The sequence below is a fragment of the Cherax quadricarinatus genome, unplaced genomic scaffold (assembly GCF_038502225.1).
Source record: "Cherax quadricarinatus isolate ZL_2023a unplaced genomic scaffold, ASM3850222v1 Contig1350, whole genome shotgun sequence".
NCBI lineage: Eukaryota > Metazoa > Arthropoda > Malacostraca > Decapoda > Parastacidae > Cherax > Cherax quadricarinatus.
The window spans coordinates 18,714-33,699 of NW_027196376.1; the positions used below are offsets into that span (position 1 = coordinate 18,714).

Consider the following 14,986-nt stretch of genomic DNA (forward strand, 5'->3'; position numbering starts at 1 on the left):
AACATCTGAGTACCCCTGAGAACATCCGAGTACCCATGAGAACATCTGAATACCCCTGAGAACATCTGAGTACCCTTGAGAACATCTGAGTACCCATGAGAACATCTGAGTACCCATGAGAACATCTGAATGCCCCTGAGAACATCTGAGTACCCTTGAGAACATCTGAGTACCCATGAGAACATCTGAATACCCCTGAGAACATCTGAGTACACCTGAGAACATCCGAGTACCCCTGAGAACATCTGAGTACCCCGGAGAACATCTGAGTACCCTTGAGAACATCTGAGTACCCTTGAGAACATCTGAGTGCCCATGAGAACATCTGAGTACCTCTGAGAAGATCTGAGTACCCCTGAGAACATCTGAGTACCCCTGAGAACATCTGAGTACCCCTGAGAACATCTGAGTACCCTTGAGAACATCTGAGTGCCCATGAGAACATCTGAGTACCTCTGAGAACATCTGAGTACCCCTGAGAACATCTGAGTACCCCTGAGAACATCTGAGTACCCCTGAGAACATCTGAGTACCCTTGAGAACATCTGAGTGCCCATGAGAACATCTGAGTACCTCTGAGAAGATCTGAGTACCCCTGAGAACATCTGAGTACCCATGAAAACATATGAGTACCCCTGAGAACATCCGAGTACCCCTGAGAACATCTGAGTACCCATGAGAACATCTGAGTACCCCTGAGAACATCTGAGTACCCCTGAGAACATCTGAGTTCCCCTGAGAACATCTGAGTTTCCCTGAGAACATCTGAGTACCCCTGAGAACATCTGAGTACCCCAGAGAACATCTGAGTACCCCTGAGAACATCTGATTACCCCTGAAAACATCTGAGAACCCCTGAGAACATCTGAGTACCCCTGAGAACATCTGAGTACCCCTGAGAACATCTGAGTACCCCTGAGAACATCTGAGTACCCCTGAGAACATCTGAGTACCCCTGAGAACATCTGAATACCCCTGAGAACATCCGAGTACTCCTGAGAACATCTGAGTACCCATGAGAACATCTGAGTACCCATGAGAACATCTGAGTACCCATGAGAACATCTGAGTACCCTTGAGAACATCTGAGTGCCCCTGAGAACATCTGAGTAACCCTGAGAACATCTGAGTACCCCTGAGAACATCTGAGTACCCCTGAGAACATCTGAGTACCCCTGAGAACATCTGAGTACCCCTGAGAACATCTGAGTACCCTTGAGAACATCTGAGTACCCTTGAGAACATCTGAGTGCCCATGAGAACATCTGAGTACCTCTGAGAAGATCTGAGTACCGTTGAGAACATCTGACTACCCGTGAGAACATCTGAGTACCCCTGAGAACATCTGAGTACCCTTGAGAACATCAGAGTGCCCATGAGAACATCTGAGTACCTCTGAGAAGATCTGAGTACCCCTGAGAACATCTGAGTACCCCTGAGAACATCTGAGTACCCCTGAGAACATCTGAGTACCCTTGAGAACATCTGAGTGCCCATGAGAACATCCACCCCTGAGAACATCTGAGTGAAAATCTGAGTACCCCCTCTGAGAAGAACATCTGAGTACCCCTGACAACATCTGAGTACCCCTGAGAACATCTGAGTACCCCTGAGAACATCTGAGTACCCCTGAGAACATCTGAGTACCCCTGAGAACATCTGAGTACCCCTGAGAACATCTGAGTACCTCTGAGAACATCTGAGTACCCCTGAGAACATCTGAGTACCCACGAGAACATCTGAGCACCCCTGAGAACATCTGAGTACCCCTGAGAACATCTGAGTACCCCTGAGAACATCCCTGAGAACATCCCTGAGAACATCTTATTACTCCTGAGAACATCTGAGTACCCCTGAGAACATCTGAGTACCCATGAGAACATCTGATTACCCATGAGAACATCTGAGAACCCCTGAGAACATCTGAGTACCCATGAGAACATCTGAGTACCCCTGAGAACATCTGAGTACCCCTGAGAACATCTGAGTACCCATGAGAACATCTGAGTACTGAGAACATCTGAGTACCCCTGAGAACATCCTGAGAACATCTGAGAACATCTGAGTACCCTTGAGAACATCTGAGTGCCCCTGCGAACATCTGAGTACCCCTGAGAACATCTGAGTACCCCTGAGAACATCTGAGTACCCCTGAGAACATCTGAGTACCCCTGAGAACATCTGATTACTCCTGAGAACATCTGAGTACCCCTGAGAACATCTGATTACCCATGAGAACATCTGAGTACCCCTGAGAACATCTGAGTACTCCTGAGAACATCTGAGTACCCCTGAGAACATCTGAGTACCCCTGAGAACATCTGAGTACCCCTGAGAACATCTGAGTACCGCAGCTTTGAACATCTGAGTACCCCTGAGAACATCTGAGTTCCCCTGAGAACATCTGAGTACCCCTGAGAACATCTGAGTACCCCTGAGAACATCATGAGAACATCTGAGTACCCATGAGAATCCTGAGTACCCCTGAGAACATCTGAGTACCTGAGAACATCACCCCTGAGAACATCTGATTACCCTGAGAACATCTGAGTACCCCTGAGAACATCTGAGTACCCCTGAGAACATCTTGAGTACTCCTGAGAACATCTGAGTACCCCTGAGAACGTCTGAGTACTCCTGAGAACATCTGAGTACCCCTGAGAACATCTGAGTACCCCTACATCTGAGTACCCCTGAGAACATCTGAGTACCCCTGAAAACATCTGAACATAGAACATCTGAGTACCCCTACCCCTGAGAACATCTGAGAACATCTGAGTACCCCTGAAAACATCTGAGTACCTATTAGAACATCTGAGTACCCCTGAGAACATCTGAGTACTCCTGAGAACATCTGAGTACCCCTGAGAACATCTGAGTACCCCTGAGAACATCTGAGTACTCCTGAGAACATCTGAGTACCCCTGAGAACATCTGAGTACCTCTGAGAACATCTGAGTACCCCTGAGAACATCCGAGTACTCCTGAGAACATCTGAGTACCCCTGAGAACATCTGAGTACCCCTGAGAACATCTGAGTACCCCTGAGAACATCTGAGTACCCCTGAGAACATCTGAGTACCCCTGAGAACATCTGAGTACCCCTGAGAACATCTGAGTACCCCTGAGAACATCTGAGTACCCCTGAGAACATCTGAGTACCCCTGAGAACATCTGAGTACCCCTGAGAACATCTGAGTACGCCTGAGAACATCTGAGTACTCCTGAGAACATCTGAGTACCCCTGAGAACATCTGAGTACCCATGAGAACATCTGAGTACCCATGAGAACATCTGAGTACCCCTGAGAACATCTGAGTACCCCTGAGAACATCTGAGTACCCCTGAGAACATCTGAGTACCCCTGAGAACATCTGAGCACCTCTGAGAACATCTGAGTACCCATGAGAACATCTGAGTACCCCTGAGAACATCTGAGTACCCCTGAGAACATCTGAGTACCCCTGAGAACATCTGAGTACCTCTGAGAACATCTGAGTACCCCTGAGAACATCTGAGTACCCCTGAGAACATCTGAGTACCCCTGAGAACATCTGAGTACCCCTGAGAACATCTGAGTACCCCTGAGAACATCTGAGTACCCCTGAGAACATCTGAGTACCCCTGAGAACATCTGAGTACCCCTGAGAACATCTGAGTACCCCTGAGAACATCTGAGTATCCCCTGAGAACATCTGAGTACCTCTACCCTGAGAACATCTGAGTACCCCTGAGAACATCTGAGTACCCCTGAGAACATCTGAGTACCCCTGAGAACATCTGAGTGAGAACATCTGAGAACATCTGAGTACCCCTGAGAACATCTGAGTACCCCTGAGAACATCTGAGTACCCCTGAGAACATCTGAGTACCCCTGAGAACATCTGAGTACCCCCTGAGAACATCTGAGTGCCCATGAGAACATCTGAGTGCCTCTGAGAAGATCTGAGTACCCCTGAGAACATCTGAGTACCCATGAAAACATATGAGTACCCCTGAGAACATCCGAGTACACCTGAGAACATCTGAGTACCCCTGAGAACATCTGAGTACCCCTGAGAACATCTGAGTACCCCTGAGAACATCTGAGTTCCCCTGAGAACATCTGAGTACCCCTGAGAACATCTGAGTACCCCTGAGAACATCTGAGTACCCCTGAGAACATCTGAATACCCATCTGAGTACCCCTGAGAACATCTGAGTACCCCTGAGAACATCTGAGTACCCCTGAGAACATCTGAGTACCCCTGAGAACCCCTGAGAACATCTGAGTACCCCTGAGAACATCTGAGTACCCCTGAGAACATCTGAGTACCCCTGAGAACATCTGAGTACTGAGAATCTGAGTACTCCTGAGAACATCTGAGTACCCCTGAACATGAGAACTGAGTACCCTTGAGAACACGAGTACCCTGAGAACATCTGAGTACCCCTGAAAACATCTGAGTACCTCTGAGAACATCTGAGTACCCCTGAGAACATCCGAGTACTCCTGAGAACATCTGAGTACCCCTGAGAACATCCGAGTACTCCTGAGAACATCTGAGTACCCCTGAGAACATCCGAGTACTCCTGAGAACATCTGAGTGCCCATTAGAACATCTGAGTACCCATGAGAACATTTGAGTACCCCTGAGAACATCTGAGTACCCCTGAGAACATAAGAGTACCCCTGAGAACATCTGAGTACCCCTGCGAACATCCGAGTACCCTTGAGAACATCTGAGTACCCCTGAGAACATCTGAGCACCTCTGAGAACATCTGAGTACCCATGAGAACATCTGAGTACCCCAGAGAACATCTGAGTACCCCTGAGAACATCTGAGTACCTCTGAGAACATCTGAGTACCCCTGAGAACATCTGAGTACCCCTGAGAACATCTGAGTACCCCTGAGAACATCTGAGTACCCCTGAGAACATCTGAGTACCCCTGAGAACATCTGAGTACCCCTGAGAACATCTGAGTACCCCTGAGAACATCTGAGTACCTCTGAGAACATCTGAGTACTCCTGAGAACATCTGATTACTCCTGAGAACATCTGAGTACTCCTGAGAACATCTGAGTACCCCTGAGAACATCTGAGTACCCCTGAGAACATCTGAGTACCCCTGAGAACATCTGAGTACCCCTGAGAACATCTGAGTACCCCTGAGAACATCTGAGTACCTTTGATAACATCTGAGTACCCCTGAGAACATCTGAGTACCCTTGAGAACATCTGAGTACCCCTTAGAACATCTGAGTACCCATGAGAACATCTGAGTACTCCTGAGAATCTGAGTACCCATGAGAACATCTGAGTACCCCTGAGAACATCTGAGTACCCTTGAGAACATCTGAGTACCCCTGAGAACATCTGAATACCCCTGAGAACATCTGAGTACCCCTGAGAACATCTGAGTACACCTGAGAACATCTGAGTAACCTTGAGAACATCTGAGTACAACTGAGAACATCTGAGTACCCTGAGAACATCTGCGTACCCCATGAGAACATCTGATCTGATAACATCTGTACCCCTGAGAACATCTGAGTACATCCGCATGAGAGTACCCATCATTTGAGTATCTGAGTACCCTGAGAACATCTGAGTGAGCTTATCTGAGTACCCCTGAGAACATCTGAGTACGCCTGGGAACATTTGAGTACCCCTGAGAACATCTGAGTACCCATGAGAACATCTGAGTACCCCTGAGAACATCTCAGTACCCGTGAAAACATCTGAGTACCCCTGAGAACATCTGAGTGCCCATCTGATTACTCCTGAAAACATCTGAGAACCCCTGAGAACATCTGAGTACCCCTGAGAACATCTGAGTACCCCTGAGAACATCTGAGTACCCCTGAGAACATCTGAGTACCCCTGAGAACATCTGAGTACCTCTGAGAACATCTGAGTACCCCTTAGAACATCTGAGTACCCGAGAGAACATCTGAGTACTCCTGAGAACATCTGAGTACCCATGAGAACATTTGAGTGCCACTGAGAACATCTGAGTACCCTTGAGAACATCTGAGTACCTCTGAGAACATCTGAGTACCCCTGAGAACATCTGAGTACCCCTGAGAACATCTGAGTACCCCTGATAACATCTGAGTACCCCTGAGAACATCTGAGTACCCCTTAGAACATCTGAGTACCCATGAGAACATCTGAGTACTCCTGAGAACATCTGAGTACCCATGAGAACATCTGAGTACCCCTGAGAACATCTGAGTACCCCTGAGAACATCTGAGTACCTCTGAGAACATCTGAGTACCCCTGAGAACATCTGAGTACCCCTGAGAACATCTGAGTACCTCTGAGAACATCTGAGTACCCCTGAGAACATCTGAGTACCCCTGAGAACATCTGAGTACCCCTGATAACATCTGAGTACCCCTGAGAACATCTGAGTACCTCTGAGAACATCTGAGTACCCCTGAGAACATGTGAGTACCCATGAGAACATCTGAGTACCCCTGATAACATCTGAGTACCCCTGAGAACATCTGAGTACCCCTGAGAATATCTGAGTACGCATGACAACATCTGAGTACCCATGAGAACATATGAGTACCCATGAGAACATCTGAATACCCCTGAGAACATCTGAGTACCCCTGATAGCATCTGAATACCCATAAGAACATCTGAGCACCCCAGAACAAGACATTTAAATGGACAAAGGGCACGTTTATTTCCTTTCTTTTCCTAATTAAAAAGGTTATGCAGAATAATAGTAATCCATATATATAGTATCCACTGAGAAATGTATTTTCTCAAGTCACCTGACCTGTTCTAACCGGCTAGAAAATAGCTTGGGGGTATGTATTGTATCTTATAATTTCTTAATCGACTTCTCAAAACCCTGGTGCTGGGTGGCACCAACTGTTGGCCCACATTCTGAGAGAGCCTGCAGCAGGTGACGAACCTGCACTGTGCTCCTTTCTTCATTTGGAGACTTGCAACATTGTATAGCTCCTGATGATGCACTGAAAATGTGAAAGTACTTGAGCTCAAGATTTCCACCCCCAGTGGCTTGTGTTTATATATATATATATATATATATATATATATATATATATATATATATATATATATATATATACATATATATATATATATATATGCAAAACAACCACTCTGAAAGAATAGAGAAATTCCAAGCGCTTTCGTGACTACTCACATTATCAAGGAACTATATATATATATATATATATATATATATATATATATATATATATATATATATATATATATATATATATATATATATATATGAAAAGTATATTTCCCAGGCACGACTGCAGAACACTGAACCAAGAATCTATCAGATCAGCACTGTGAGTATCACTGGCAACGCCACTATGGAATGGATCAAGTGCAAGAATTGTCAAAGTTGCGGTAAGTCAACTTAAATTATTCCCTGACAAAGATCTTTAATAAGTCTGGTATAAGATTTATATCATTATCTTAAATTATTCCCTGACAAAGATCTTTAATAAGTCTGGTATAAGATTTATATCATTATCTTAAATTATTCCCTGACAAAGATCTTTAATAAGTCTGGTATAAGATTTATATCATTATCTTAAATTATTCCCTGACAAAGATCTTTAATAAGTCTGGTGTAAGATTTATATCATTAACTTAAATTATTCCCTGACAAAGATCTTTAATAAGTCTGGTATAAGATTTATATCATTATCTTAAATTATTCCCTGACAAAGATCTTTAATAAGTCTGGTATAAGATTTATATCATTATCTTAAATTATTCCCTGACAAAGATCTTTAATAAGTCTGGTGTAAGATTTATATCATTAACTTAAATTATTCCCTGACAAAGATCTTTAATAAGTCTGGTATAAGATTTATATCATTATCTTAAATTATTCCCTGACAAAGATCTTTAATAAGTCTGGTATAAGATTTATATCATTATCTTAAATTATTCCCTGAAAAAGATCTTTAATAAGTCTGGTATAAGATTTATATCATTATCTTAAATTATTCCCTGACAAAGATCTTTAATAAGTCTGGTATAAGATTTATATCATTATCTTAAATTATTCCCTGACAAAGATCTTTAATAAGTCTGGTATAAGATTTATATCATTATCTTAAATTATTCCCTGACAAAGATCTTTAATAAGTCTGGTATAAGATTTATATCATTATCTTAAATTATTCCCTGACAAAGATCTTTAATAAGTCTGGTATAAGATTTATATCATTATCTTAAATTATTCCCTGACAAAGATCTTTAATAAGTCTGGTATAAGATTTATATCATTATCTTAAATTATTCCCTGAAAAAGATCTTTAATAAGTCTGGTATAAGATTTATATCATTATCTTAAATTATTCCCTGACAAAGATCTTTAATAAGTCTGGTATAAGATTTATATCATTATCTTAAATTATTCCCTGACAAAGATCTTTAATAAGTCTGGTATAAGATTTATATCATTATCTTAAATTATTCCCTGACAAAGATCTTTAATAAGTCTGGTATAAGATTTATATCATTATCTTAAATTATTCCCTGACAAAGATCTTTAATAAGTCTGGTATAAGATTTATATCATTATCTTAAATTATTCCCTGACACAGATCTTTAATAAGTCTGGTATAAGATTTATATCATTATCTTAAATTATTCCCTGACACAGATCTTTAATAAGTCTGGTATAAGATTTATATCATTATCTTAAATTATTCCCTGACAAAGATCTTTAATAAGTCTGGTATAAGATTTATATCATTATCTTAAATTATTCCCTGACAAAGATCTTTAATAAGTCTGGTATAAGATTTATATCATTATCTTAAATTATTCCCTGACAAAGATCTTTAATAAGTCTGGTATAAGATTTATATCATTATCTTAAATTATTCCCTGACAAAGATCTTTAATAAGTCTGGTATAAGATTTATATCATTATCTTAAATTATTCCCTGACAAAGATCTTTAATAAGTCTGGTATAAGATTTATATCATTATCTTAAATTATTCCCTGACAAAGATCTTTAATAAGTCTGGTATAAGATTTATATCATTATCTTAAATTATTCCCTGACAAAGATCTTTAATAAGTCTGGTATAAGATTTATATCATTATCTTATATTATTCCCTGACAAAGATCTTTAATAAGTCTGGTATAAGATTTATATCATTATCTTAAATTATTCCCTGACAAAGATCTTTAATAAGTCTGGTATAAGATTTATATCATTATCTTAAATTATTCCCTGACAAAGATCTTTAATAAGTCTGGTATAAGATTTATATCATTATCTTAAATTATTCCCTGACAAAGATCTTTAATAAGTCTGGTATAAGATTTATATCATTATCTTAAATTATTCCCTGACAAAGATCTTTAATAAGTCTGGTATAAGATTTATATCATTATCTTAAATTATTCTCTGACAAAGATCTTTAATAAGTCTTATATAAGATTTATATCATTATCTTAAATTATTCCCTGACAAAGATCTTTAATAAGTCTGGTATAAGATTTATATCATTATCTTAAATTATTCCCTGACAAAGATCTTTAATAAGTCTGGTATAAGATTTATATCATTATCTTAAATTATTCCCTGACAAAGATCTTTAATAAGTCTGGTATAAGATTTATATCATTATCTTAAATTATTCCCTGACAAAGATCTTTAATAAGTCTGGTATAAGATTTATATCATTATCTTAAATTATTCCCTGACAAAGATCTTTAATAAGTCTGGTATAAGATTTATATCATTATCTTAAATTATTCCCTGACAAAGATCTTTAATAAGTCTGGTATAAGATTTATATCATTATCTTAAATTATTCCCTGAAAAAGATCTTTAATAAGTCTGGTATAAGATTTATATCATTATCTTAAATTATTCCCTGACAAAGATCTTTAATAAGTCTGGTATAAGATTTATATCATTATCTTAAATTATTCCCTGACAAAGATCTTTAATAAGTCTGGTATAAGATTTATATCATTATCTTAAATTATTCCCTGACAAAGATCTTTAATAAGTCTGGTATAAGATTTATATCATTATATTGTAGATCAATATTTGTGGTTTGTCTCACTAGACACCCAGAGTTGTCTTCACATATTAACACCAAACATTGTCTTGTCTTCACATATTAACACCAAACATTGTCTTGTCTTCACATATTAACACCAAACTGTCTTGTCTTCACATATTAACACCAAACATTGTCTTGTCTTCACATATTAACACCAAACATTGTCTTGTCTTCACATATTAACACCAAACATTGTCTTGTCTTCACATATTAACACCAAACATTGTCTTGTCTTCACATATTAACACAAACATTGTCTTGTCTTCACATATTAACACCAAACATTGTCTTGTCTTCACATATTAACACCAAACATTGTCTTGTCTTCACATATTAACACCAAACATTGTCTTGTCTTCACATATTAACACCAAACATTGTCTTGTCTTCACATATTAACATCAAACATTGTCTTGTCTTCACATATTAACACCAAACATTGTCTTGTCTTCACATATTAACATCAAACATTGTCTTGTCTTCACATATTAACACCAAACATTGTCTTGTCTTCACATATTAACACCAAACATTGTCTTGTCTTCACATATTAACACCAAACATTGTCTTGTCTTCACATATTAACACCAAACATTGTCTTGTCTTCACATATTAACACCAAACATTGTCTTGTCTTCACATATTAACACAAACATTGTCTTGTCTTCACATATTAACACCAAACATTGTCTTGTCTTCACATATTAACACCAAACATTGTCTTGTCTTCACATATTAACACCAAACATTGTCTTGTCTTCACATGTTAACATCAAACATTGTCTTGTCTTCACATATTAACACCAAACATTGTCTTGTCTTCACATATTAACACCCAGGTACCTACTTAGTGCTAGGTGAACAAGGACAGCAGATGTAAAATAACTCACACCCAGGTACCTACTTAGTGCTAGATAAACAAGGAGAGCAGACGTATGGTGACTAACACCCAGGTACCTACTTACTTCTAGGTGAACATGGACAGCAACTCTCTTAAGGAAATACGCTCCAGTATTTCCACTCGTACTGTGGATCAAACCAGGGACCTGTCTGAGCTGAGTGCGGTACCTACCCAGCAATGAGACTTTTAAATTTTCTTCTGCTTGATATAAATTATAATTAATGCCATGCTATGTAATAAACTGTATAATTCACTTATTTATATGCATCTGATTTTCTAATTTTTTTAAACATCTGTAGAATTTGGCAAAAATGTTACTACATTGATTCTTTGATAATTTACGAGTTTAGTTGGTTAAACTTCAAGGTCTTCGATACTAACCACAATATATTATGTAGGAAACTTCAAGCTATCGGTATAGGTTCTGTAGACTGGTTTAAGTCCTACCTTAGCAACAGGAGACAAATAGTCAAAATCAACAAAACAGAATCAGAACCCCTGCCGATAACATGTGGAGTTCCCCAAGGTAGTATTCTGGGTCCCTTATTATTCTTATGTTATGTCAATGATATGCCTATCAATGTCAAGTGCAAACTCCTACTGTATGCAGATGACAGTGCCCTGTTAGTGTCAGGTAAAGACCCACAAGATATTGCTAATATTTTAACACTGGAACTGGAGTCCTGCAGCAAATGGTTAGTAGACAACAAACTATCATTACACCTAGGGAAAGCTGAAGCCATTCTCTTTGGAACGAAACATAAACTGAGAAGGGTAAATAATTTTAATGTTCAGTGTAATGGGGAGTCCATCACTTTGGTTTCATCAGTAAAATATCTGGGAATCCCCTTTGACCCATGCATGTCAGGAGAATTGATAGGGAACAGTGTAGTAAAGAAAGCGAATGCCAGACTGAAGTTCCTGTATAGACAAGCACAGTGTCTACCTACTGAGGCACAGTGTCTACCTACTGAGGCACATTCTCTACCTATTGAGGCACAGTGTAGTGGATAGTCTTAATGACCCTCGTGTAGTAGATAGTCTTAATGACCCTCGTATTGTAGATAGTCTTAATGACCCTCGTGTACTAGATAGTCTTAATGACCCTCGTGTAGTGGATAGTCTTAATGACCCTCGTGTAGTGGATAGTCTTAATGACCCTCGTATTGTAGATAGTCTTAATGACCCTCGTATTGTAGATAGTCTTAATGACCCTCGTATTGTAGATAGTCTTAATGACCCTCGTATTGTAGATAGTCTTAATGACCCTCGTATTGTAGATAGTCTTAATGACCCTCGTGTAGTAGATAGTCTTAATGACCCTCGTATTGTAGATAGTCTTAATGACCCTCGTATTGTAGATAGTCTTAATGACCCTCGTATTGTAGATAGTCTTAATGACCCTCGTGTAGTGGATATTCTTAATGACCCTCGTATTGTAGATAGTCTTAATGACCCTCGTATTGTAGATAGTCTTAATGACCCTCGTGTAGTAGATAGTCTTAATGACCCTCGTGTAGTAGATAGTCTTAATGACCCTCGTGTAGTAGATAGTCTTAATAACCCTCGTGTAGTAGATAGTCTTAATGACCCTCGTATTGTAGATAGTCGTAATGACCCTCGTGTAGTAGATAGTCTTAATGACCCTAGTATTGTAGATAGTCTTAATGACCCTCGTGTAGTAGATAGTCTTAATGACCCTCGTGTATTAGATAGTCTTAATGACCCTCGTGTAGTGAATAGTCTTAATGACCCTCGTGTAGTGGATAGTCTTAATGACCCTCGTATTGTAGATAGTCTTAATGACCCTCGTATTGTAGATAGTCTTAATGACCCTCGTGTAGTAGATAGTCTTAATGACCCTCGTATTGTAGATAGTCTTAATGACCCTCGTATTGTAGATAGTCTTAATGACCCTCGTATTGTAGATAGTCTTAATGACCCTCGTGTAGTGGATAGTTTTAATGACCCTCGTGTAGTGGATAGTCTTAATGACCCTCGTATTGTAGATAGTCTTAATGACCCTCGTATTGTAGATAGTCTTAATGACCCTCGTGTAGTAGACAGTCTTAATGACCTCGTATTGTAGATAGTCTTAATGACCCTCGTATTGTAGATAGTCTAAATGACCCTCGTATTGTAGATAGTCTTAATGACCCTCGTGTAGTAGATAGTCTTAATGACCCTCGTATTGTAGATAGTCTTAATGACCCTCGTATTGTAGATAGTCTTAATGACCCTCGTGTAGTGGATAGTCTTAATGACCCTCGTATTGTTTACCTGGAGAGAGTTTCGGGGGTCAACGCCCCCGCGGCCCGGTCTGTGACCAGGCCTCCTGGTGGATCAGCGCCTGATCAACCAGGCTGTTGCTGCTGGCTGCACGCAAACCAACGTACGAGCCACAGCCCGGCTGATCAGGAACTGACTTTAGGTGCTTGTCCAGTGCCAGCTTGAAGACTGCCAGGGGTCTGTTGGTAATCCCCCTTATGTGTGCTGGGAGGCAGTTGAACAGTCTCGGGCCCCTGACACTTATTGTATGGTCTCTTAACGTGCTAGTGACACCCCTGCTTTTCATTGGGGGGATGGTGCATCGTCTGCCAAGTCTTTTGCTTTCGTAGTGAGTGATTTTCGTGTGCAAGTTCGGTACTAGTCCCTCTAGGATTTTCCAGGTGTATATAATCATGTATCTCTCCCTCCTGCGTTCCAGGGAATACAGGTTTAGAAACCTCAAGCGCTCCCAGTAATTGAGGTGTTTTATCTCCGTTATGCGCGCCGTGAAAGTTCTCTGTACATTTTCTAGGTCGGCAATTTCACCTGCCTTGAAAGGTGCTGTTAGAGTGCAGCAATATTCCAGCCTAGATTGAACAAGTGACCTGAAGAGTGTCATCATGGGCTTGGCCTCCCTAGTTTTGAAGGTTCTCATTATCCATCCTGTCATTTTTCTAGCAGATGCGATTGATACAATGTTATGGTCCTTGAAGGTGAGATCCTCCGACATAATCACTCCCAGGTCTTTGACGTTGGTGTTTCGCTCTATTTTGTGGCCAGAATTTGTTTTGTACTCTGATGAAGATTTAATTTCCTCATGTTTACCATATCTGAGTAATTGAAATTTCTCATCGTTGAACTTCATATTGTTTTCTGCAGCCCACTGAAAGATTTGGTTGATGTCCGCCTGGAGCCTTGCAGTGTCTGCAATGGAAGACACTGTCATGCAGATTCGGGTGTCATCTGCAAAGGAAGACACGGTGCTGTGGCTGACATCCTTGTCTGTGTCGGATATGAGGATGAGGAACAAGATGGGAGCTAGTACTGTGCCTTGTGGAACAGAGCTTTTCACCGTAGCTGCCTCGGACTTTACTCTGTTGACGACTACTCTCTGTGTTCTGTTAGTGAGGAAATTATAGATCCATCGACCGACTTTTCCTGTTATTCCTTTAGCGCGCATTTTGTGCGCTATTACGCCATGGTCACACTTGTCGAAGGCTTTTGCAAAGTCTGTATATATTACATCTGCATTCTTTTTGTCTTCTAGTGCATTTAGGACCTTGTCGTAGTGATCCAGTAGTTGAGACAGACAGGAGCGACCTGTTCTAAACCCATGTTGCCCTGGGTTGTGTAACTGATGGGTTTCTAGATGGGTGGTGATCTTGCTTCTTAGGACCCTTTCAAAGATTTTTATGATATGGGATGTTAGTGCTATTGGTCTGTAGTTCTTTGCTGTTGCTTTACTGCCCCCTTTGTGGAGTGGGGCTATGTCTGTTGTTTTTAGTAACTGAGGGACGACCCCCGTGTCCATGCTCCCTCTCCATAGGATGGAAAAGGCTCGTGATAGGGGCTTCTTGCAGTTCTTGATGAACACAGAGTTCCATGAGTCTGGCCCTGGGGCAGAGTGCATGGGCATGTCATTTATCGCCTGTTCGAAGTCATTTGGCGTCAGGATAACATCGGATAGGCTTGTGTTAATCAAATTTTGTGGCTCTCTCATAAAAAATTCAT

At 40.5% G+C, this 14,986-nt stretch overlaps 1 protein-coding gene across 1 annotated transcript in view; it reads left to right on the plus strand.

Annotated features, from left to right (window-relative positions):
• The window catches only part of LOC138850966 (uncharacterized), a 48,365-nt gene that overhangs the window by 13,348 nt on the left and 20,031 nt on the right, over positions 1-14,986 (plus strand). The window contains exon 3 of the mRNA XM_070080959.1: positions 7,286-7,391. Within this exon, the coding sequence (XP_069937060.1) occupies positions 7,286-7,391 (106 nt within the window). The remainder of the gene's footprint in view (positions 1-7,285; positions 7,392-14,986) is intronic.